General features: G+C 52.7%; 2 protein-coding genes across 2 annotated transcripts; both read right to left on the bottom strand.

Annotated features, from left to right (window-relative positions):
• Positions 1-243: 243 nt before the first annotated feature.
• On the bottom strand, positions 244-8,189 carry EMWEY_00023970 (hypothetical protein, conserved; the record flags this gene model as incomplete). The annotated part of the gene is made up of 19 exons (XM_013480863.1): positions 244-1,098; positions 1,402-1,514; positions 1,859-1,929; positions 2,052-2,251; positions 2,385-2,478; positions 2,668-2,855; positions 3,117-3,215; positions 3,566-3,697; positions 4,014-4,150; positions 4,247-4,508; positions 4,757-4,839; positions 5,300-5,414; positions 5,705-5,947; positions 6,221-6,367; positions 6,520-6,620; positions 6,825-6,931; positions 7,146-7,230; positions 7,381-7,607; positions 7,819-8,189. The coding sequence occupies 19 exons, from the start codon at positions 8,187-8,189 to the stop codon at positions 244-246; spliced, it is 3,630 nt and encodes a 1,209-aa protein (XP_013336317.1).
• Positions 8,190-11,309: 3,120 nt separating this feature from the next.
• Positions 11,310-19,763, bottom strand: EMWEY_00023960 (SPX domain-containing protein, putative; the record flags this gene model as incomplete). Its single annotated transcript, XM_013480862.1, has 20 exons — positions 11,310-11,456; positions 11,693-11,758; positions 11,898-11,960; positions 12,171-12,227; positions 12,466-12,526; positions 12,932-13,066; positions 13,614-13,712; positions 14,106-14,175; positions 14,345-14,382; positions 14,701-14,808; positions 14,985-15,110; positions 15,315-15,458; positions 15,755-15,991; positions 16,196-16,347; positions 16,520-16,612; positions 17,138-17,356; positions 17,857-18,086; positions 18,386-18,715; positions 19,377-19,417; positions 19,603-19,763. The coding sequence occupies 20 exons, from the start codon at positions 19,761-19,763 to the stop codon at positions 11,310-11,312; spliced, it is 2,577 nt and encodes an 858-aa protein (XP_013336316.1).
• Between the last annotated feature and the right edge of the window lie 1,698 nt (positions 19,764-21,461).

The raw sequence follows: 21,461 nt of genomic DNA, 5'->3' as shown, positions 1-21,461 counted from the left end.
TATATATATATAGAGAGAGAGAGAGAGAGAGAGAGAGAGAATGTAGGAATCCAGATAGCAAGCATAACGCACCCCACCGAGGGCGAATGGTTTAGCAAAGGCTGGCCTCCAGTTGTGTACACATGATGAATTTGCATGTTTCTCCCCTACAACTACGCGGGCAAAATGTCACTATTTCCTCAGTGATATGGCTGCTTTCATGGAAGACTCTCTGCTACTCACAGCCACCTTAAGAGCAGCGGCTTACTCCGTGTTCGCTGCCACCGCATCGTCTTCAAAGTCATCAAGAATCATCGAGTCCAAGTCGATGGCGGCCTCGGCCTTAACGGCAACGTCGACTCCTTCTGGCTCTGTTTGCGTGGGGGCACCGCAGCCTCCATTGGTTGCAGGCCTCCCACAGCGAAACCGTTTGGCTGCCCGCTCCCAGGTGCCACTTCCCCCACAGACGCAGACACGTCTCCCCCAAGGTGGGTCATAGGCGTTCGGATCTTTAGCTTCACCCCCTTCGCAAAGGTGGCTGCACCTGTTCCCTGGGGCTGACGACGAAGTGCCCCTGATCCCAGTGTCCTCGCCAGGCTCGTCTTGCCTCCACGGCAGTCTAGTGCTTTGCCCACCTGCATCTGCCAGATGGCTGCAGCGTTCAGCTCTGGGTGCTCCAGAGTAGTCGTCCCCCTTCGTGTTCTTATCCAGGCGAGCTTCAAATGGACTCAGCGAACTACCGACGGCCATCACATGCAACTCCCTCTCCACAGTCGCGCCGCTTGATAGTTCGGAGGGACGCAACTCGCCGGCTTCAATTTCGTCCTCTTTAATGGCCAGGCATTGCTTGCTCTGCTCGTGTGATGTCGTCCGCTCCTTCTGCTGCTGCCCTGCTGGAGATTGTTCAGTCCGTCTGGGAAGGGACACTCTGCTCTCTCTGTCGTCCCAACAAACACTCCACTGCCAGCGGCGTGCATAGTTCTTCGGCTGCAGCCTCGCGAACGTTCTCGCCAGGCAGCATAGCAGTTCAAATAAAAACCAGCATACTTCCGAGTCCCTCGACAACAGGTTTAGGCACTTCTGCAGCAAAAACCCCTGTCCTTGAGCCAACATCTCTCCCTACAGCGCATGCAGCAATTACAACAACCGCCCTACGCCTGCCCAGTCTTCCTTAACCGTCCAAGCCTGCCCTACAACACGCCAGGGCGGCAAAGCGACGGAATTCCCGCACAATGAGCGAGTTCTATGCATCTCCGACGGTGTCTCAAGACGCAAAAACGGCGCGAGGGGACAGCTGGACAGTTGCAGAGGTATTCGTTAGTCCCAGCTGTCGTTAACGGGCACGGGGCCACTGTCTACCGCCTAAATGTGGGTGTCCTGTGTGGTCTGGGCTCTGCAGCGCCATACACCTAACGTTCCTACATACTTCCTCAACGAGTTCAGCAACGTCATGGCTTTCGGCGCGGCAATGCCAGAAGTGCTGCTGCTCTCCATGTGGTGCGAGGGGCCCCTTGACATACGGCAACCCGCACTGCCTGAAAGACATACACTACAGCAACCACCGCGGGGAATTTCTCATAGTGGAGCACAAGAGCGAAGAGCTACCTACGTGGAGGGATTGCATATTCACCCGCATTTGCTGGTGTGGCGTTCCAGAAGATCCATTTTCAAGAGGAAACGCCTCGCTTTGCAGACTTCTTCATGCCGCTGAAAGTCGCCACCTGAGCGGACAAGAACTTAAAATATCCCCTCTCATCGGACCCCTACTCCGCGGAAACATACTAGCAGAGGAGGCCTCCTAACACGTTCGACAAGTCCCTCTGAAGGCCTCCTTAAATCCCAACGTTCCGCTAACTGGTAGTAGAGGGTTTACTCGTACCAGTAGCATGCACAGGGAGGCCCTGGATCCCTAGGAGCTCCGTGACCCTAGCGTAGGGGCAGTCGTCGCTTCTGTAGAGTGAAGAACCGCAAAACGCAAGCAACGTCAGGTACCTAGGCCAAACGGCACCGGACTCTCTTTGCGGAAAAACAAACACCACACCTCGGCTATCTGCTGTAATTTAAAGGCATACTGAAGGCTCCTCCCAGAGACTACTCTTTCTTTCTCCACGAAGTGCCTCAAGGAAACTGCATGCATGCGTCGCAGTTCGATCTCCATTCTCGCCATACGCGAAGCCTGCTGCTGGGAGCTGGTGTTTAGGGCCATTATGTGTCGCTGCAGTTGAGCGTTCCGGTCCTCGGCCTGCCTCCGAGCATCCTCAGAGCGCTTGACCTGTAGGCCCAGAAGGACGAGCAGGACCCAGCAGCAGCAGCAGTAGCAGCAGCTGTATGCATTGTGACGAATCCCCTAGAACTGTACCCCCACGCGTATCTGGCTGCTCTGCCTAAATCCTAGTGACGCTAACCTGCTCCTGTAGCTCGAGAGTGCGTCTCTTGTAGTCCATGGAGAGACGCTCTGTTGTAGCTTTCAGCCTCGCAAAGGTTTCCGACAAGTCGTCTCTGGCAAGTGTGCACACCGAACATCGAACGGGTACAAACACTCAAGAGCCCGACAGTGAGAAGGCAGAGGCCCCTCAACCCGAGCAAACTCCCTGCTAAAATCTGCAAATGCTTCTAGGATACATCTCGTCTAGATAAGAATATCTGCATAGTTGCATAGGTGCATGGCAGCTGCAGCAAGTCTCCTACCCTCGAGAAAGGGACTTCACAGTTTTGTCTAGAGCCCCTAGCACTGCCTGTCCCCTGCCTTCCTGGTGCAGCCGGTCTCTGAGCTCAACTACCCATTCCCTAGCCCTAGTCCGCTGCTCCGTCAAACCCTCGCACAAGTGCAGCCGCTCAAGCAGCTCGACAACGTCAGCCGCAGCTCGTTCGTCGGCCTGAAGGTCCACAAAGAAAAGAAGCACTTGAAAGGATCCAGCCCTGGCCGGCACGTAAGGCAACCCTATCCTGCGGGGTGCTAATCCGCCCTAGTACAAGCCGTATTAAACTCTCTAGTTATTATCTTCAGTCATCACCAAGGATGCACAACCCGAATTCCTCGGTGGGGCAGTGGCAACAGGTCTAGGGTGTAGGGTTTTGAGCTTCCGGTTGAGGCAGTGAGCGGCAGTGCACTGAATGCAAGTTTTCCAGTTCCTCACCAGAGACTTATCGAGGCGCACTGTGCCGTCTCTGACATCTTCCGCTCTTCCGATTTCGTCTCGTTTATTCTGAAAGGACAAATTCAGCATCGCCTTCATCTGCAGGAAGGTGGCGGACAGAAACGACTCAAGAGATTGATTTCCCTGCAGCGCATTCACGGCATGGCGAGTTGTTGCCCCTTCCATCAGCAGGCTCACCCAGACAGGCCTCCACAGTACAGGCAGGGAGGCTCTACAGCTAGTGGCAGATTAAAAACCCTCACTCAACCGAGTGGACACAAAGAGGACTATCTTTCACAGCCGCGGCCACACTTCTCGTGATAAACTAACGACTAAAATGCTTCCCTGACGGCTATCTCCCTATGAGCAAACAGCCTCCCCCCGACTAAACAGAAGCCCAAAATGATGGCCAGTGAGACGGTATAGCCACGAGACCAGTGCCACCGTACCGTCCAGTAGTGAGGGCCATAAGACAGCAGAAGTTCTTCACCGTTCCGCACAGGCCGGTTTGTTACGGGAAAGAAAAAGGGGAGGCCAGCAATGATCACCATAAGCGTGTGGCAATTGTTGACGTCGCCTACCTACGGCCAAGGGTCAACCGAACAAATGCAGCACCAGAACGGTCGTACAGTAGCAAACGCAGCAGCACTGCCTTCAACCGAAGCCACACAGATAATCGAGAGGGACTTCCAAAGTGTACAAAAAAGCATCAAAACATTTCCCCATGGGCATGTGTACACCGAAGCGAATCCCCCTACCGAAGCTTCCAAACAGCAACCGACAAAAGGATTTGACAACTTGTATACCGGCCGCGAGGGCAAGATAGCCTCTCTGTGCTTTCGGCTCTTCTGGAGGCCTTAGAGGGCAGTGCTGCAGCCACTCCAGGGAAGGTCTTACGTTGGACGAGCCGTGGGCATCGTTCATCATAGAGTATTCACTCCGGTAGTCCATCGCGTCCAATTCGGGGTAATCAGGCTCCGAACTGCTGCCTCCATCCATGCGGATGTCAGGGTCGTTCATGCAAAAGTCCCTTTCTGTCACACAGCCAACCCACGTTCATCCACTTCCTCCTATACAACGAAAACCCCCAAGCCCTAGCAGCATGAAGCACGTGCGGTGGGCCCACTGACCATCCCAGTTTGCAGGCAAACTCGCCCCCATGTCTCGCGTTGCGAGTGACAGGAGCTGCAAAGTTCCACACCAGCAGGACCCACTGAATGCAGTCCAGCGCTGCAGCTTCAAAGTGTCAAGGGAGTAACAGAAATTGTTGAGTACAAAGAAACTACCTATTTGCGTGGCTTCTTCGAAGGTTCTACACGATGCTAGTTTGTTCATTGTCCTCTGGACATAGTTGTGGATTTCGTCGAGGCTGGCGAGCGGCTTGGTTCCCCCCTGCATATTGCAGAGAACATGCCGTGCGGACGGTGCGGGAGCAGAGGGAGGTGGGCACAGCAGCAGCAAAGAAAGACTATGGCACAAACATCTGAGTATACAGAATGCCTGTACCCTGCAGTTAGGACGGGCCAAGGTGGTGGCCACTAGAACACTGAAAAGAACAGTTAGAAGCGGATGCCGGAGAGACGCAATCTGCTGCACACAACAATAAACAGCTAAACAACCCAATCCGCCCGTCGCCTCACATCCCAAGCCTCTTCAAGTCCGTCTCCGGAGATGGAATTCTCCGGGTCTTCCGAATCAATATCGGTTTCCAAGCCTCTTCTTGCTGCGGCGAAAGAATAGCACACACTTGATGTTTCAATAGAATGTTTCTCCTCCTGCTGTACCAAATGGGCACATCAGGAACCCTTTAAGCACACTGTACACTTCCGCAGTCTCGATACACCCTGAATTCAAGGTACGGGTACTGAGAGCGGCTAACCGTAAGCCACTGAGCAGACCCACACCCCAATCGTGAAAAATACTATGCATGGTGGTGCTCTGTGCTCGGAACAGACTACTGGTCAGCCGGCATCGTTCCCCTAGATCCTACCAACTCCTTGTGGCTTTTCCAAAACCCACAAGGCGGTAACTGTGACACCCAAATGCGCTGGATCGGCACACTGAATAACTAGCGACGTATAATCTGACATCCGCTGGTGACCCTCTCCCAATCTAACAGATATGTCGAAGGATTGTTGATGTTTTCTAAACATAATGGGCTGAGTGTATGCTTACAAGCATACCTTCTGCCCTGTCTTCCTGCGCCTCCCACTCGCCGATGCAACCCAGATTGTCGATACGGAATGCATAACACTGCCGCGGAGGCCCCTGAATATTTCTCATTTGGTCGTGAATGATCTGCGAGATGGGCAAAAGGGTGGAGGATTGTTGAGTGCCCTCTCATATGAAAATACACAGTACTTACACTTAACTTAGACTGTAAAACGCCACCCTCCATAACACGACGGCGAATAAAGCAAACCTCAAAATACACCATCGACGTTCAGCGTAGCTGCAGGGTGTTTTCTTTTCCTTCCTCTGATGTATCTGTACAGTGTACCGTGGGTACGGCGTGACAGTAGGCGTGTTGTGTAAGGCAATGAGAACAGCCCTTCCCTAGACCGCCAATGGCTGCCCTGTACACCCACCTGCATCAGGGCTAGCTCTCCTGCAGGGCGCAAGACTCCCCCATACGGAGGCCCCAATATGGTAGCCACAGGCAGGGCGTCATATTCGCCTAGAGAAGCAACAGCTCTGAAGTGCTGTGGGGCCCCCTGGCCTGCGAGTCCCACCCGCTCTCGATGTTCCTCCTCCGCCAGCTGCACAGTGTGCGTTGGACTACACTTCTCAACAGCAATGAAGTTCTGTCTTCCCTCCATACATCGAATGATCTGAGAGACGGAATAACCCCACCGCAAAGCACAAAACCCCCGACATAATCCTGAATGGCCTGCCCGTTTCCGTTGCAAACGCGTCCCCTCTGTCTACATTAGCCCCCGGGAAGCGTTGCCACTCGGGTACGCTCGTGCTGCGTCGGCTTTCACCCGCCTCCCACAGAAGCGGCACTAGCTGGGAAAGAGTGGTGGGCATTTAAAGACTGGTGCTGCTAATGTGCAGTGCAAAACTCGGGAGCTCCCTGCAGTGTCAGGAAGACACGCGCGCACCTGCTCCTTCAGGGAAACGATCACTTTGGCGGTACACTGGCTCGTTGGTTTCAGCCCTTCCTGCGCCAGCAGTCCCCTCAAGTCTTTTACGTGACCAAAGACTCCTGTCAAGGACTCCCGTGGCAGCAGGATGTCTTCCGGCTTTAGCTGCGAAGGCACCCCCACCAGGCACAAATAGGGATCCCCTCGGAACAGCAGCATGGATGCACGGACGCTTGGGAGCAGCCACAAAAGAAAGTACCGATGGCAAAAAGGACAGGTTCTTAACGCTTGATCAAGCAACGCAACTGTTTGCTTACCTGACCACGGGGGTAAGGATACACGAGCCCGATGAAGTCCGACTCCCTGCTGAACTTCGGCAGTTTCACGCGTTTCGTCACGAAGTGTTTGCCCCCAACGCCTTTACACCAGAATCTCCATTCTGGCCCCCCCGTACCCCACACCCCCACAAGGCAACGGAACTGCAATAATTAGTCGAGCTCCTCTTAAGGTACGCTAACGCAAGACAGGGTCCCGATGAGAACAGGTATAGTCAGACGGTAGGCGGCAGTAAACACGTTTGGGGGTAGGACGTTGATGGATCAGCAACAGCAGCAAAACGTACCATCGGGCCTCCTTTGAAACTTCTCTCGCAAATCCTCGTGCCGCCCGTATGCCTTCAAACGTCGCTGTCGCCCCAAAGCCTTGACGCACTCAACGTACTCGTGAGCTCTGCAGACAAATGGGCAGCAGCGAAGCAGCTCGGCCGAGCAGCAAAGGGCTGCTGCTGATTAATGATGGCTCTGAATCATGCGTGCTACATCAGCTGCAGCAAGAGCTGCAGCTGATGCTGCAGCAGATTTTGCAGCCTCAACAAGCACCAGCAGCCGCCATGAAATTTGAGGCAGAGAGGATCGAACCCAATCACCTGCCTAAGAAGGCTCACCGCTCAACGTCCAGGAACGTCCCCACACCGTAAAGCGCATGCCTGAGCCACTCTACCTTCTGCCCCTGGGCGTTCACCGATGTATCTGTTCAGTTCAGAGAAAAGGACAACCAGCAGCGTCTGATGAAAAACTACCGTCTCTCGATTCTGTCGATGGTGTCACCCTCACATCCGACGCAGTCCAGCTTTTAGCAAGTAATGCTTAATGTCCGGGGCCAAAAGCCTAAACATCCACCTGGCAAAGGCAGCCATGCAGGCGCCTCCTTAAACGCTCCACCCCAGAGGGCCTCGTCGCCAACAGGCGGAAGTTGGCCTCGTGACGCGTCGCGGCCTGCTGCTGCTGGCCGTCCTCGAGCTCTGATTGGGAGTTGCTGGCCAAAGTCAAGACGGCGCACGTCCAGGACTTTCTCTTCAGGTCTCAAGATACAGGTGGTCTTCTGCAGAGCTCGGGAGTCCTGCCGTCTGCAATGGCAAACACAGGCGCGACAACCAGGCCTGCAGAGGGTTTACTGCTGCTGCTGGCCCCCAAACGCAAGGAAATTCCTCATTCCTCCCCCCAGTGATTTTCGTCATTCAACGCCAACTGCAGCTTCCCAGCTCATGAATGCACACAGCGTCATAGATGCAGCAGAAACACAGGCCCTCAAGAGGCCCGAAACCAACCACAACTCACTTCGGCTGCCCGCAGATCTTGGGGGAGCTAAGAATGTTTTGGCCTTCTGTCTGCTGAGCCCGCTGACGCTCGAGGTTCTCTAAGGCACGGCGCTTGGCAGCAGCAGCAGGTGAGCCGCAGCCTCCTATATTGCCGGCCGCAGCAGATGAACTGGACACGGGGCGGAGACTGTTGTTGAATCCAACCAATTCCGTGTCGCCTGCATTATCTTGTGTTCTGCTGCATATGTACTTCTGCTCAAATATAGCTGGAGACGGCATCAGGGATGGCTCCAAGAACAAGACCCCTTGCTTAGGTCCTCGGGACCGGCGGGCCTCATCGGAACCCATGCAGATGCACTCGTCATCCGACTCCGAGTGGATATCGGCCATTGTGGTGTCGGTTGGAACTACAGATAAGGCCAGAAGAGAGACGTTGGAGCTACCGTAGGAGTATGAGCGAGACACAGGATGCCGCGTTACTGCCGATGAGCCTTCGGGAGTCCAAACGGGGTTTGTGTTGTCCCAATGACACAAATAATCGACCCCCGTTTGGGGCTTTATTACTGCCTTGCAGACAGAGAGGAGATAATACGCTCTTTAACTCCCGTTGCTCCTCCTACTCCGTAGGCTTCTTGTAGTGTTCAGCTGACCTTCGCTTTGTGCACTACCACTACACTTCTCCTGCACGGCGGTCACTGCGCCGCACAGCAGCCGCCAGTTGGCCAGGGCACACCCACCAACTCGGTTCCAAATTGAAACAAAACGCTGATTCAGTTCCCCCCAAAATGTAAAAGTACCATTAAGAACACTAACACGCTAATAATATTCACTAGAAGAAACAATCGAAGTGCCGGAGACGAGAGAAAAGGAACCACAGACACTCCGGCTGCTCAACGCAGCCCCGGTGATGCATACCGATGGGCAGACCAGTTTCAGACCTCGCAGCTTATTTCTCCTCTGAATCCTTATTCCTTTTCACCACCATTGGAAATGAAGTAAAATTGTTCGTGTAATCAACCACGAGGATTCTAATGTGGAATGGTTGGTTCAGTTCGCGTTGCTGTTCTCCATGTTGTGGTACTTCCGGTCCGGTCTGGGGTGTCACGTGCGGACGAGCCACCTTGTTCCTCGCACATACAGACCAATTATTTAAATATATGGAATTAGTATTAATACAATGTCGAAAATAGGAAGAGGGCTATCCTTCTGTGCTACTGCGAAGGTTTTCTGGTACCTCGTCCTTCGCGCGTTCGGAAAATTGATTAAAACGCTGATTATGCATTCAAGTTCCCACGTGCACGCAGAGCTCGGAGCATATACACCACTAGGTTCTACTCAAATGTATTGTTTCATGCATGCTTGTGCAGTGGAGTCGAGCAGTCTGTTAGATACAAGAAACATCCAACAGCAACTGGCCACCTCGACTAACTAACCTTTTAGCTAAGGACTACCTGAACACAGTGGTAGAGACGAGTGAATCTGCGCAGACAATGGGACAGTCCATCCATAGCTGCAGCAATCCATGTGTTGCTGCAGTTTCACCATGAGTGCGGCTGGAGGTTGCAAAAAGACCCAGTCTCTCGCCTGTTCATTCATCAACTGCAACCGTGGATAGTTGTTAGACTTCCTCAGCCCTCACCAGCAAACTTAACAAAAAAAATATATCAGCGTGCTCCCCCAACTCGGACGACAGACTGTCTCTCCTCCTACGTGCTTAACAGGTACCCCGAAGACACCAGATTCTGCTAACCACTGCATGCCTTGACCAGAAGCACGCATAGCAAGTGGTTGCACTGTTAAAAGCAGCTGTATACTTGGAATCCACTTCTCCCTTCCGGTCTCCTATACAGGTCGACAATACGCAAGTGCTGTTCTGCAGAAGAACAACTGCTTTATTGTTCTCGTGAGTAGGTAGGATGCCTTCAGCTGAGCTCCGCTTCCCAATAGCAGTAGTCCATTTGCTGCTACTCTGCTCCAGAGGGTGTACGAAAACCACCATGCTAATGATGCGCACTAACCGTATAGGCCACTGAGGAACTTGCACGTGTATGCCTTTTATGGCTGTATCGAGGTGATGGCAACTATAATTTTGGTACAAATGTACAGTAGCTAGAACACAAGGAGGAATACTCCGTGCTGCGGTTCTCATTGAAATGCATGCGGAAGACAAAGACGGCGTAGGAGCAAACAAGCGGCACGTACTACAGCAGCGCAGCACAGGCCTGTTTGCCTCCTGCTGGAACTTCTGCCGCAGCCGCTCTTTTGTCGATTGCCCCTCTTGGCTTGGTTCTCGTAGCTGCTGGCGCCAAACTAAACCGAAGGCAGTACACCGCATTGTAAAGACTATTTCTGTGTAGTGTGCATGCATGGATGCAGAGTGATGTGTGTGGTCACACGCTTCTGCATCGCGTGCCAACAACACTTGGCCGAACAAAAACAAACGCAAGGAGAGAGACCTCAGGATGCCGGTGAGTCCCCATACGATAAGGCACCTGCATGCGACAAGACAGCCCCGAAGGCCTTGAGCTGTGGCCGCTCAACTGTCCCCCAAGGCTCAGCGCTGGCAGGGTGGCAGCCGCAAATCACAGTGCAGAGACCAAAGGGATATATATAGAGCACAACCAGCACAGCAGTATTACAGCTGCAGGACGTACAGCGCATTGCTGCTGCGATGGCCCCACACCCTTTCAGTAATATGTTGGATACATCATTCTTTAAAATGGATGAATGCACATTTTATATGTTATGCGTCATGTATATTATTCGCACACCATTAAGCAGATACTCCCCGGGGGGCATCAGTGAATGCCCTGCAGGGGATGACGCTAGGGGGCCCAAATCCAGGGTACCCACACCTGCGAGTCCACCAACGCGAACTCACACGCATGCATCCACCCGTACGATGCGTATATACACCCATGCGCATATGCATGCGCACGCACGCATCCATGCACGAACATATCAGCCCTACGTATTCTAAACACACTCGGGTTCTGCGAATATCTGCTTGGAGCCGACGCTCACTCGTGCAAAACAACACAACAGAAATGTATGTATGTAATATGCACATGTGTATATTCTCATCAGTATACCAAATGCACTTATATACAGTAATGCATTTGATATACTGAAGTATATATGCATCAGTACATAGGGACGAATTCATGTGCTCGTTTGGCGATATGTATAGCGCAAACTTAGACACACGCAAGTGCGAGAAGGATTCAGATGCGTGTATGTGAGAGTGTTTACATGCATGCACGCACAAGCATACAGCAATCCCTTTCGGGTTCTTCAGGGGCCCGCGCATGCACAGTGGAAGGAGGCGTAGTACATGAATCGGCTCGGGTGGCGTGCGAGTGGTGCATGCACCAGGACCAGGGCCATGCGAAAGCGCTGCATGTATTTGCAGTATCATCATTGATACGTTCAGCTCTGTTTGAGGCTGCACGCCCCTACGGATAAAGAACGGTGCCGTGGGTTAGAATTTTCGCCACGATGTGGTCCTTATTACGGCGACTGTTTGCCACTGTCTCCTGCGGGCGGGGCCCTGTAGGAGGGGGTCGCATGGGTGCCGGAGACGGTCACAGGAGTACTTGTGTGAATTAGCGGGTCACCTTCAAGCACTTCGAGGCGCGTCTGATGCAGCGGCGGCACCTGGAGGGTCCGTAGCAACAGCAAAAAGCGACAGACACTGTGACATAACCCTGCACTGCCACAACCGTACCAATAAGACTGTTGCATGCAGAAGTGCTTGCACACCGTTCCTTGGGGAGCGCATACAGACACCCATGGACAACACACAAACAGATTCTAACGAGTAACGGTGAGCCTGGCACGAAGAACAGCAGCTTCCACAGTCCCAAGCCGCATGGAAGAGACTGTCGCCGCACCCATAAGATGGCTCGGAATCGCGAAGAGTTGTTGACATGCTCGTTCTCCAGTCGAAGCACGGCCCACTGCAGCAACACACACTTGTCTAATGTTTATGCCTTTACGAGGCCAGCACGCCAGCGGGGGGGAAAATACGACAGAGAGAAAAGGGATCCATGTAGGTGCGAAGCAGCTGCACAACAAGGCAAGTGCCAAGTTCCTCACCGCCCCGCGTCTCATGATTTCAACGACAGATATGAACAACAACACCAAATTGCCGCTTAGCGACTGCATAGAACACACCAAACACAATGTCCGCTTATTCAACGCCGGCCAGAAAGGGTAAAAGCGGCCACTAACCCAATATGGCTGCTTTCGCTACTACTGCAACTGCTGCCGCTGCTGCCACTGATACTGCTGGTGCAGCTGCTGGTACTGCCGTTATCCCTGTTGCTCTTTGTGGAATTGGATTAGAGCGTTATGCGTAGCCCAGCTTACCTTGTTGCCCACAAGGGAAATCGGCATCAGAGTCATCGCCCAAGTGAGGCGACCCATCTACGCAGAACAGAAGACAGTGCAGGAGGCACTTGCAATACACCATGGCATATTTGTTATTGTGTCCGCCTGTACTGTCTGCAGCTTCGGCCTTAGCCAACCCTCAAAAGCAGTTTGCATCGTGAAATTCCCGCGTGCCTGCTTGTTCGGTGTTGCAGCGGTGTCAATAGAATAAGGGGCACTTCTTAATCAATCTTAGTTATATGCCAAATGCTTCGAAGAGAGACGCCAAACTCACTGCGTTCGTCACTGCTATCGCACCGTACAGCCACGTTGGGTACATCAGCCGACCTTGCATGCTGCATGCAGCACCAAGCAGAAGCAGCAGCTCCCACAAAAACGGAATCTTTTCTTCCCCCTTCTCATTCCCCTCTTTCAAAAGAGGCAGCCACGGGCTCTGGCTCTGCAGTGCCGCTCTGAAGCCGATGCAACATCTGAAGGCCCTTCAACTGTACTTCCGTATGTGTCTCGGGGATTTCAACAGGACTGCGCTGTGCAGTCCCACAAATCAGTTATGGTGCTGCCACTGGTGCCACCACTGCTGTCGTGCTGCTGCTACTGCTAATACTAAACTCATGCGGGTCGTGCGTTCAGTGTTACACTTGAAGGTGAAGTTCAGCATTTTGTGTAGGTTACTGTCATTACACATTCGGGAAATTGTTACATTTTAAGTTACTCCCCAACTGCTGCTGCCCGGAACGTACCGAATGAAGCGATCCGGAGTCGGCAATAAGCCCCAGTCCACCCGCACGTCCCAGTACAGCATGAAGAGTGACCCCAGACAATACGAGAAAACCCACAACAGGCACATCGCGTACACGCTAACCCCCAAATCCAACCTAAACCACAGGGACACTCACATATATGAGAGCATACGTACATTGTATGCAAATGCCGATGTAAGCATATGTATCTATTATCACATACTACATACGTACACAAGTATAAGCGCATGAGAGTCACCATGAACGCATACTGCAGAGACACAAATGCCCACGCGTACGTATGCATTGCACATTTATTGATGTACATATTCTCATGCAAATGTAATGTATGTGCCTGCAGAAGTACACATGTTGGCATAACATCGTACAGATATATATTCCTATACACGTGTATAAATGGACATACATATGCACTTAACACATATGCATGCATACACGCACTTTTAGTAGCTGTTTTCAAATGTGCAAAGTACCCCAGGAAGGAACAGACAAAAGATGGTATTTAGGCACAACACTTAATACGCACAACCACTGCATCAGAAAGCCTGCCTGCTGGCAACCTTCAGGACAAACGCCAACACCCCTAGCACGCAAACAAATCGGATGCACGCATGCATGCGTGCGTGCTTGCACGCATGCAACGTGTGTGGAACTTGTTTACCAAGGGACGTTGGTTGTAATGAGAACTAGAATGCCGCATGCGTATTTGGCCATGTTCATCACGTGAATGAGCCCAGCTCCAGGCTCTGACAATCTGAACCTGCGCATACCCGTAACGTTAGCCAGGGTGCAAGAGATGTGTCGATACAGCCCAGCATGCAGGTATGGGGAACAGTGTCGCCGTGCCGCTAACAACAGCTAAACTCGGTAATAAAAAGTCATTTCAACAAGTACACCATATAAATACACAATCTATAGATTCGGTGCAAATCCTCTTAAGACGCATAAAAGCGTGCACATCTTGATGTGCACGCTTATATGCGTCTTAAGAGGATTTGCAGGGTCAATGCAGCACCCAATTCCTGCAGTTCGAAGGTTAGTTTGCCTTGAGTGCCGGTGTTTCAGGACCGTCCGGGTCGACGAGCATTTGGTTTTGGTATGCCAAGAAGTCTCAGTGCTGAGCAACAAGATGTGCTAAAGTGCACTTAGATACCTGATAAAGCATTGACACAGTCGGAGGTAGAAGGGCAGGCCCAGCAACAGCGGCCGCACAACAGAGTCCCCTACGAATGCCAAACTCCGCAGCAACTACAATAGCAATACTAACAGCAGCAGCAGCAGGACGGCTAATGCAGCATGTATAGACATTTTGTCTTCCCCTGAAGCTGTTGCGCGGATACCAACAGTCGCGCACAGACGGCCAGGCGTGCAGAAGGGCATAAAGGGGCTCACCGTAACACTGCGCCGGGCCATTGTTGTCCATGCCCTTGCTGCAGCAGCAGCACAGCGCAGCAGCAAAGACTCTATAGAAACTCAGCACCAACGTCGCCCGATTCAGATTCACCTCACCACAACAGACAAATAACAGGCCAAAGCAGCAGCAGACAGATCGGATCTACCATCATGCAGCAGCAGCAGCAACGAAGACAGCACCGGCAGCAGAAAAAATTATTTGCGTACTCTACCACAAGGAAGATGCTAGGTGTTCGAGCAGCACAGGATGGAAGGGCACGCGCAAGCGACCAGCAGACGCAATCGCAGAAAGAAGACAAAAAGCAGCAGCAACAGCAGAAGCAACAGCAGAATACCTCAAGTAGCAAAGGAGATATTGCAGGTCCCCGAGGGGTTTGGCAAGAGACGTCAGGACATCCCCTATGATATTGGAAACGAGCTTCACGTCGCGTACAGCAAAAACGCTATAAGAAAAGCAGCAGTAGCAACCACAGTGCAGCAACGGCAACGCCTCGCCTGTTGAGCGGCTAGCAAGTCTCTGGGGACCTCAGCAGCAGCAGCAATGAAAGCTGAGGCAGCTTAACTTGCGGGCATAATGCAGTTTACTAGAAGGTGTTGTAGGTGCAGCCAGCGAGCACACCCGGCTTTCAACACCGCAAAAAAGGCCCCAAAGACCTGTCGCCTCGCCTTATAAGAAAGGGAGCGGGAGGGAAACACAAGCAGCAACAGTTGCAGCAGCAGGAGACCCAAGGGGTAAAGGTGATAACTGCATCCACAACGAGCACAGCACAACGCATGCCGTTTCGTACCCCGCCATGATCCGAGGAGCCGTTTCTATTCCTGCTGCTGTTGCTGTTGTTGCTGTAGTCGTTGCTGCAGTGGAGTTGATGCGTGTCGCCAACGAGCAACAAGAGAGGTTGTACAGAGAAGCTGCGGCACGTGCAGCCGCAGCCGCAACATGGGTCCTCACTTCTGGCTGTGCCCGAGGAGCCGGAGTTTGGAGTCAACGAGGTAAAGAGCGCAAGTGGCGATGGTCAAGACAAATTGAAGAGCAGCTGTATAGAAGAAAGACACACTGGAGGCCTGTCCCCTGGGCGCCAGGTCCAGCAGAAAGCTGCAAAGCGCCGTCCAGCGCCAAACACCGCACACACTGCAGCTCGATACGCTGATGATGCAGCAATCGGCGAAGCACTTTGTGTACCTTGGGGAGGCTCCTTTTTTTTTTTATGCATCAGAGGTGTTGTCATGTTCCCGATCCAAAGCTGCTGCACGTTTCTAGGCAATAGTCGTACAAACCCTAATAAGTCCCCGCGTGCCTTCCCAGTGCTTCCAGCGTTCGTGCCGCTCGTGCGCACCGGCAGTGTACGCACACATGTGGTTTATGTATACCTCAGGTGTGCAGGGGCCTACCGGTAGTTGACACCGTAGTGCTCCATCACGGCCATGGCTGACGCAGTGGCGAACCAGACGAAAGACCAGGCAAACGCCAGCCTGCAACAACAGGGAGCACCTCCGTAGATAGGCGGCGCATAATTGGAGGCCCCCAAAGGATGGGGAAAGAGGCGCAGAAGGTCCTTAAAGACAGGGGGAGACAGTATATACTCTTCGATCACGACAGCATTAGATAGGTAACCCGTCAAGGGACCCCTAGAGATGCAGGGCAATCACTGGCGAGACGCGAAGAAAAATAGACGGCACGAAAGGGGAAAACAGCTACTGAAGACAGAGACACGTGCGGAAAGCCAGCAGGCGGGGACAAAAAGTGGCGGAACAGACTATAAGCGGGAACCCCAGAGACACACAGACGAAGTGTGGGTCTGCGTGCAACAGCCAGCGGCTCTTCCCCTTCACCTGAAGAGAGGAAAGACTGCCATGAGGCCGTCGTAATCGAAAGGAGTCGCGGGTGGCATGGGCAGCAGCAGCAGAGCGGCAGTCAGCAGCGCCAGCACCGCCAGACAGCCAACAAGAAAGGAGACCCTTGCCTCCTGACGGAAGTACGCTCCCTGAGAAGCCGCCAGGCATAACGGAGGCACAGTGCTGCTCTGTGGCTTTTCTCCACGGGTTTTCAACCGAAGCAGGCCAAGACGAAGTAACACGGGAGAGAGGGAGAGAAACAGCAAAAGCACCTGCAGCAGTGAAAACAGATGATGTCTAAAAGCGCTGTTTTCTACCCACTCCTAGGCCCTCATGCGTCCGCAGAGGCAACACCTCCAAAGACAAATCCGAGTCCTCCCCAGCCACCCGCCTGTAGAGGGTCCTTGCGGCCCGCTGCACGCAAACAAAAACCAAAAAGGAGACTAGGAGACACATTGACAGGTGCAGGCGAGCAGCAACCAAAGAGCGGGCAAGGTGATAGACGCACAGCAGAAAGTAAAAGGCATACACACAACCAGAATTCACAAAAAGGCTTGCAAAAGAGACACACAAAGCTAAACCAAATATACTCATAATGGGCGAAAATGGAGGGAAAATACAGATATGAGCAACAGCGGCAGACAAAGACATGCAAAGACGGAGAAATACAGACACACGACCATGAAAAAACGGCTCTTGCTCCAACCGTGGGCAGAAACTGGAGACACCCACTGTGTCAACATCACCAAACTCCGCGAACAATCGAAGCCAACCATGACATCAAACGCGAGACAAACAAAGTTGACAAGCAGACAAGCAGAAAGAAATTAAACGAACCACCGAACGAGCACATGCAAAGGCGCGCAGAGGCCGACGTCCAAGGATATGCTAAAGGATATCCAAAGACAACGCGATAACAGCCAAGGGAGATTGCCGCACTCTTGTCTTTGGGGGTATGCGGATTTGTTGGTTGAAGAAAGTGGTTATCTTTTCGAAATCTCTCACTGCTGTCCCCTTAGGGAGCTGCAGCTGCTTGTCTCTCTTCTTCAAAGCCTTCCACAAAGCCAGAAGATTGAGCCGTCTGTACACCTCGAGCTTCTCCAGCGTGTCTAGCAACAACAGTAAAATCCGCTCGAGGCGCCTCAAATAGGCCGCATCCTGAGTCGCCCGCCACAATTGCAGAGATATCCCATGCAAGAGACTCCATGCAAGAGAATCCATGCCACAGATTACCCCCGGCAGACATAAGCACCGAGGCATGCGTGCAACAGAGGAGGCTGCCAAAAAACGCATAGGGCCGCCAGCATGTGCTGAGGATAACGAGGGGACGGAGGCAGGCAGTCCCTTGCCAATATAATATGCATAATTCCAAAAGTCAAATACGCACAATGCCAGTACAGTACCACGTGTAAGGCACATTAGAAAAGGAAACAGCATCGAGGGCACAACCGTAAAGCAAGACAGCGGCTACGACACAAGGGGAAGAGAGACAGCAGCGAACGCCCCGGAGAAAGTGGAAACAGCAAAGGCGTTCGATAAGGAAACAGCAGCTAAGCCTCCAGAGCACGAGAGACAGCCGTGGTGCGTTGGGCTGTTGATGTGGATGATGATGAGCATCCGGAGGGAACAGAAGACGGAAGGGCCTTCTGGAGTTACACCTGGCTGCTGAGCGCCTTCTCTTCAGTGCTGTCAGCAGCAGGAGGAGCAGCATTGCCTGGATAAAGTGGCACAGCAATTGCTGAGGAGGTGGTCTCCGTCAGAGTTTCCTGATTGTCGCCTCCAGACGTCCCCCCTCTTGCCGATTGTCTTCGCTTTCGCGCGGCATTGAGGGCCCTTAGCTCCGCCGCCACCGCCTTCAGCTTGTCTTCTAGAAACCCCAACTCCTCTCCTGAGCAAACGCAGCAGATCCGCAATTAGTTAAAAACGCAGGAGGTGCTGCGGCCCCGGCTGCTGCGGATGCGGTGAGAGGCACTGGCGCAGCGGGGGTTGCAGTGCCAAAACCGCCTTTGCTGCAGCCACCGCTGCTAATGCAGTAGCCGGTGCTGCAGGTGTCTCATTGCAACTTAGCAGCGCGACTGGGCACCCCGTAGAGGCAACGGGTGTTGTGCTGTATTTTACGGGAACATCTGGACTGTCTGTACAGCTGGTGCTGTTGTGGAGCTGCCACTGCTGCTTTCCCTCCCCTACTAAAGAAAGCCGCAACTTTCGTCTTCTCATTTTCAATAGCAGCGCCGAAGGCAGCAACACACTTCGCCCTGAGGGTCTCCGTTCTCATGGAGGCGCCCTCAGCCTGTTCGTCTGTAGCAGCGCCTGAGGAGACACTGCGGTGCTCCGCCTCCAGCTGTGGCTGCTGCACCTGCTCCTCCTGTTGCGGCTGGCGCTCATTCTGCAGAAGTGGCTCCTTGAAAGAAGCAAAACCTGGCTGCTGGTGTCGATGTTGCGACGGCTTCGCATGCGTAGTTGCCAACAGCACTGCCCTGGCATCTGGGGCCTTCACTCCAGCAGAGAGAGGAAGACCTGAAGAACGGCGAGAGAAGGAGAAAACGAGCATTGCTCTGTACACTGCAGAGGGTTTCGGGGTCCGCTGCATGCATGCAGACAGCAGCTGCGGCTGGCCAACGGCAACCACCTGCCGATGCAGTCGGCAACTAGGGAAAACAGCTTAAATGGTTGTATCACGCAGACAGGCGAATAGCCAGCGTTCTAGCCCTTTAGCCATCTACCTCCCTGTCCAGATAGTTTGCTACCTATTCAGCAATTCATTGCGAATAACTCGCAAAAACTAAAAGCCACAGGTGAGAATCCATTTGCACCGCTAGTACTCTTGTGCATGGCGCTGCTGGTGTATCTACACGAATATATACTGATGTATATACAGACATCCATACAGATACCTATACGTATACAGAAGCCTACGCACCAGCGTATCCAATACGTATATATAATATTCCACTATGCTGTGTAGAAAGCAAACGAATGCACTATACAATACATGTATATATACGCGGACGAAATAGAGGACGGCAGACAGTTAGACTGGAGCAGAGGGCGAGCAGACGAGGAGAGCCACGCAACAACAGTACAGGGGCACCGCGCCAGATGAACTAGAACGGGCATGGCATCCCTCAAGCATGCAGCCAACAACAAAACACCTCGGTGTACGGAAAGCTGCACCCACCTATGCCGTCCCCACCACTTGAACCCTTTTCAGGAGTTAACCTGCAGCAGGCAACGCCAACAGAAGCCACAGGACCGGCAACAGGCTGCAGCTGACACGGAGACCCACGCGCCACTGCAGTCAGCAATTAATACCAGCAGGACAAACAAAAAACATGAGAAGGAGCAGTAAGAGCAGCAGCGGGCACGGCGGCAGGGGCAGTAGCAGCAGGAACAACAGCACCTACTGCCAACTGGCAGGCAGCAGTTTGGAGAGGTATCCTGGGGAGTTGGAGGTCTCTATCTTTTTCCTTTGCTGCTTCAAAAGAGCCTTGAGACATTGATAGTCTACATAGTGCTGCTGCCACTCGGGAACCGCATAGCTGCGCAGCTTCGCCCCAAATTTCATCTTGGGAAAAACCACAAGCAAGTGCAACACTCCTGCCGCTCCTGCTGCTGCTGCTCGTCCTACAGCTTACGCTGCAGCTGGGGTACGTCAGGAGTTACTAACGGAGCTGCACGCTCTGCAGGGAGTAGTGTATCTGCTCGGCGGAAGCTGCTGGCGGTTGTTGCCGCCAAACAGATAAACTTCGCCTTCAGGGTTACTCAGTTCCAGCTGCTTTAGCCATCTCTGCTGGTGCCCCTGTCGCTGTTGCTGTTGCGGCTGATGTGCAAGCAGCTGCTGTCTGGAAGCAGGTACACCTCCGGAAGGCACGGAGCAAAGGTGGACCTGCTTACAAGCCGGATGTGTCTGCCACTGAATATCCTGCTGCTGTTGCTGTTGCTGCTGCTGCTGCTTCTGCTGCAGGAAAGGGCACTGTGGCCCCCACAGAGTCGCCAGCACCCTGGCTGCTCCGTCAGTTGATATGGCTGCAGCTGCTGGTGCTAGTCCTCGTTGAGCTGCTTTCTGCGTCCTGCAGAGAAATTAAGTAAGCACTGCGTGAAGTAGCGCAAAAGAAGAGCTACGAATGTTGGTCTTTCGCCGTCGATACACCCGAAGCCAATCCACAAGAAAGCAGTGGCTGTGAAAACAACGTTTTCAGCTTCTGTTAGGCGGATGCTGGCGTTCCCACTGCTGCTGCTGCTCCTGCTCCATAAGCAGCGTGGGTTTACATCCGACCACTAAAGCCTGCTCAGAAACAGAGAAGGCTGATGACTCACCTGCACGAATAAAATGAGTGCCTCTTAGTCATAAATCTAGCATCCATCATTTGCGTGCATCCACGTTAGAAGAGACATTCCACTCTTTGTTTTTTGGGCCCCTGGGGCCCCGTTAAACGCACGGGGGCCCCTGCCTTCCTGCACCTTGTGGGTTCCGTTCCCCGCTCGACCACAATGTCTTGTTACTCTACAAACCATTATTGTGGGTGTTTAATAAATATTTTTGCTTCTGGGATCCTTTTAAGGTTTCCCTATGGGGAGATGAGTCTTCACATCTGCGTCTAGCATACTTGCATATGCCTAGCAAATCGCAAAACGGAGCGGTCTAATGATAACGAATTATCACTAAAACAGGAGCAAACAGGAGCAAACAATCTGAGAAACTGGATTTTTACTGCGGTATCTGTACGAAGACAGGTGAATTCACTGCCTGAAGGTTGGGGCTACGCCGCAACTACGGCGGACAGTCAGAAGTTGGTGTGTGCGGAGATCCTTTGTTCTTTCTGTGTTGTTGGCTGCTGTTTGGCAAAATTTGACCCATCATTCATCTACGCACAGTGCACTGTAGTGTGTGGAAGGACCAAAAATAGAGAATATCGTGGATTTCGTGCTCAAAACCAGGATATGGTGAGAGTTATTCGTTGTTATGTTTGCTACTGGGTGCTAAGGAAGCGTTGTACAACTGCCTACGCTGTCCATGCATAGATGGAGGAGAGTATGCTGACGTGCCTCTTACGCTATCCGCGGTCACCTCATATCTACGATGGACAATGCGTAGTAGCATAGACATCGCCTACGCCTGGAAGTGTGGGATTCATTGTAGCATAGCTTCTCTAGCTTCTTCTATTGGAGCATTTTAACACCCATATCAACTCACACTTGCAACAGCATGGATGATACGATTTTGCAGTAGCACATGATTGGCTGGAGGTGAACTTACAGTTTT

This window comes from Eimeria maxima, genomic scaffold, assembly GCF_000499605.1.
Source record: "Eimeria maxima Weybridge genomic scaffold, Emw_scaff243, whole genome shotgun sequence".
Classification (NCBI taxonomy): Eukaryota; Apicomplexa; class Conoidasida; order Eucoccidiorida; family Eimeriidae; genus Eimeria; species Eimeria maxima.
This window is presented reverse-complemented; position numbering and strand designations above follow the sequence as displayed.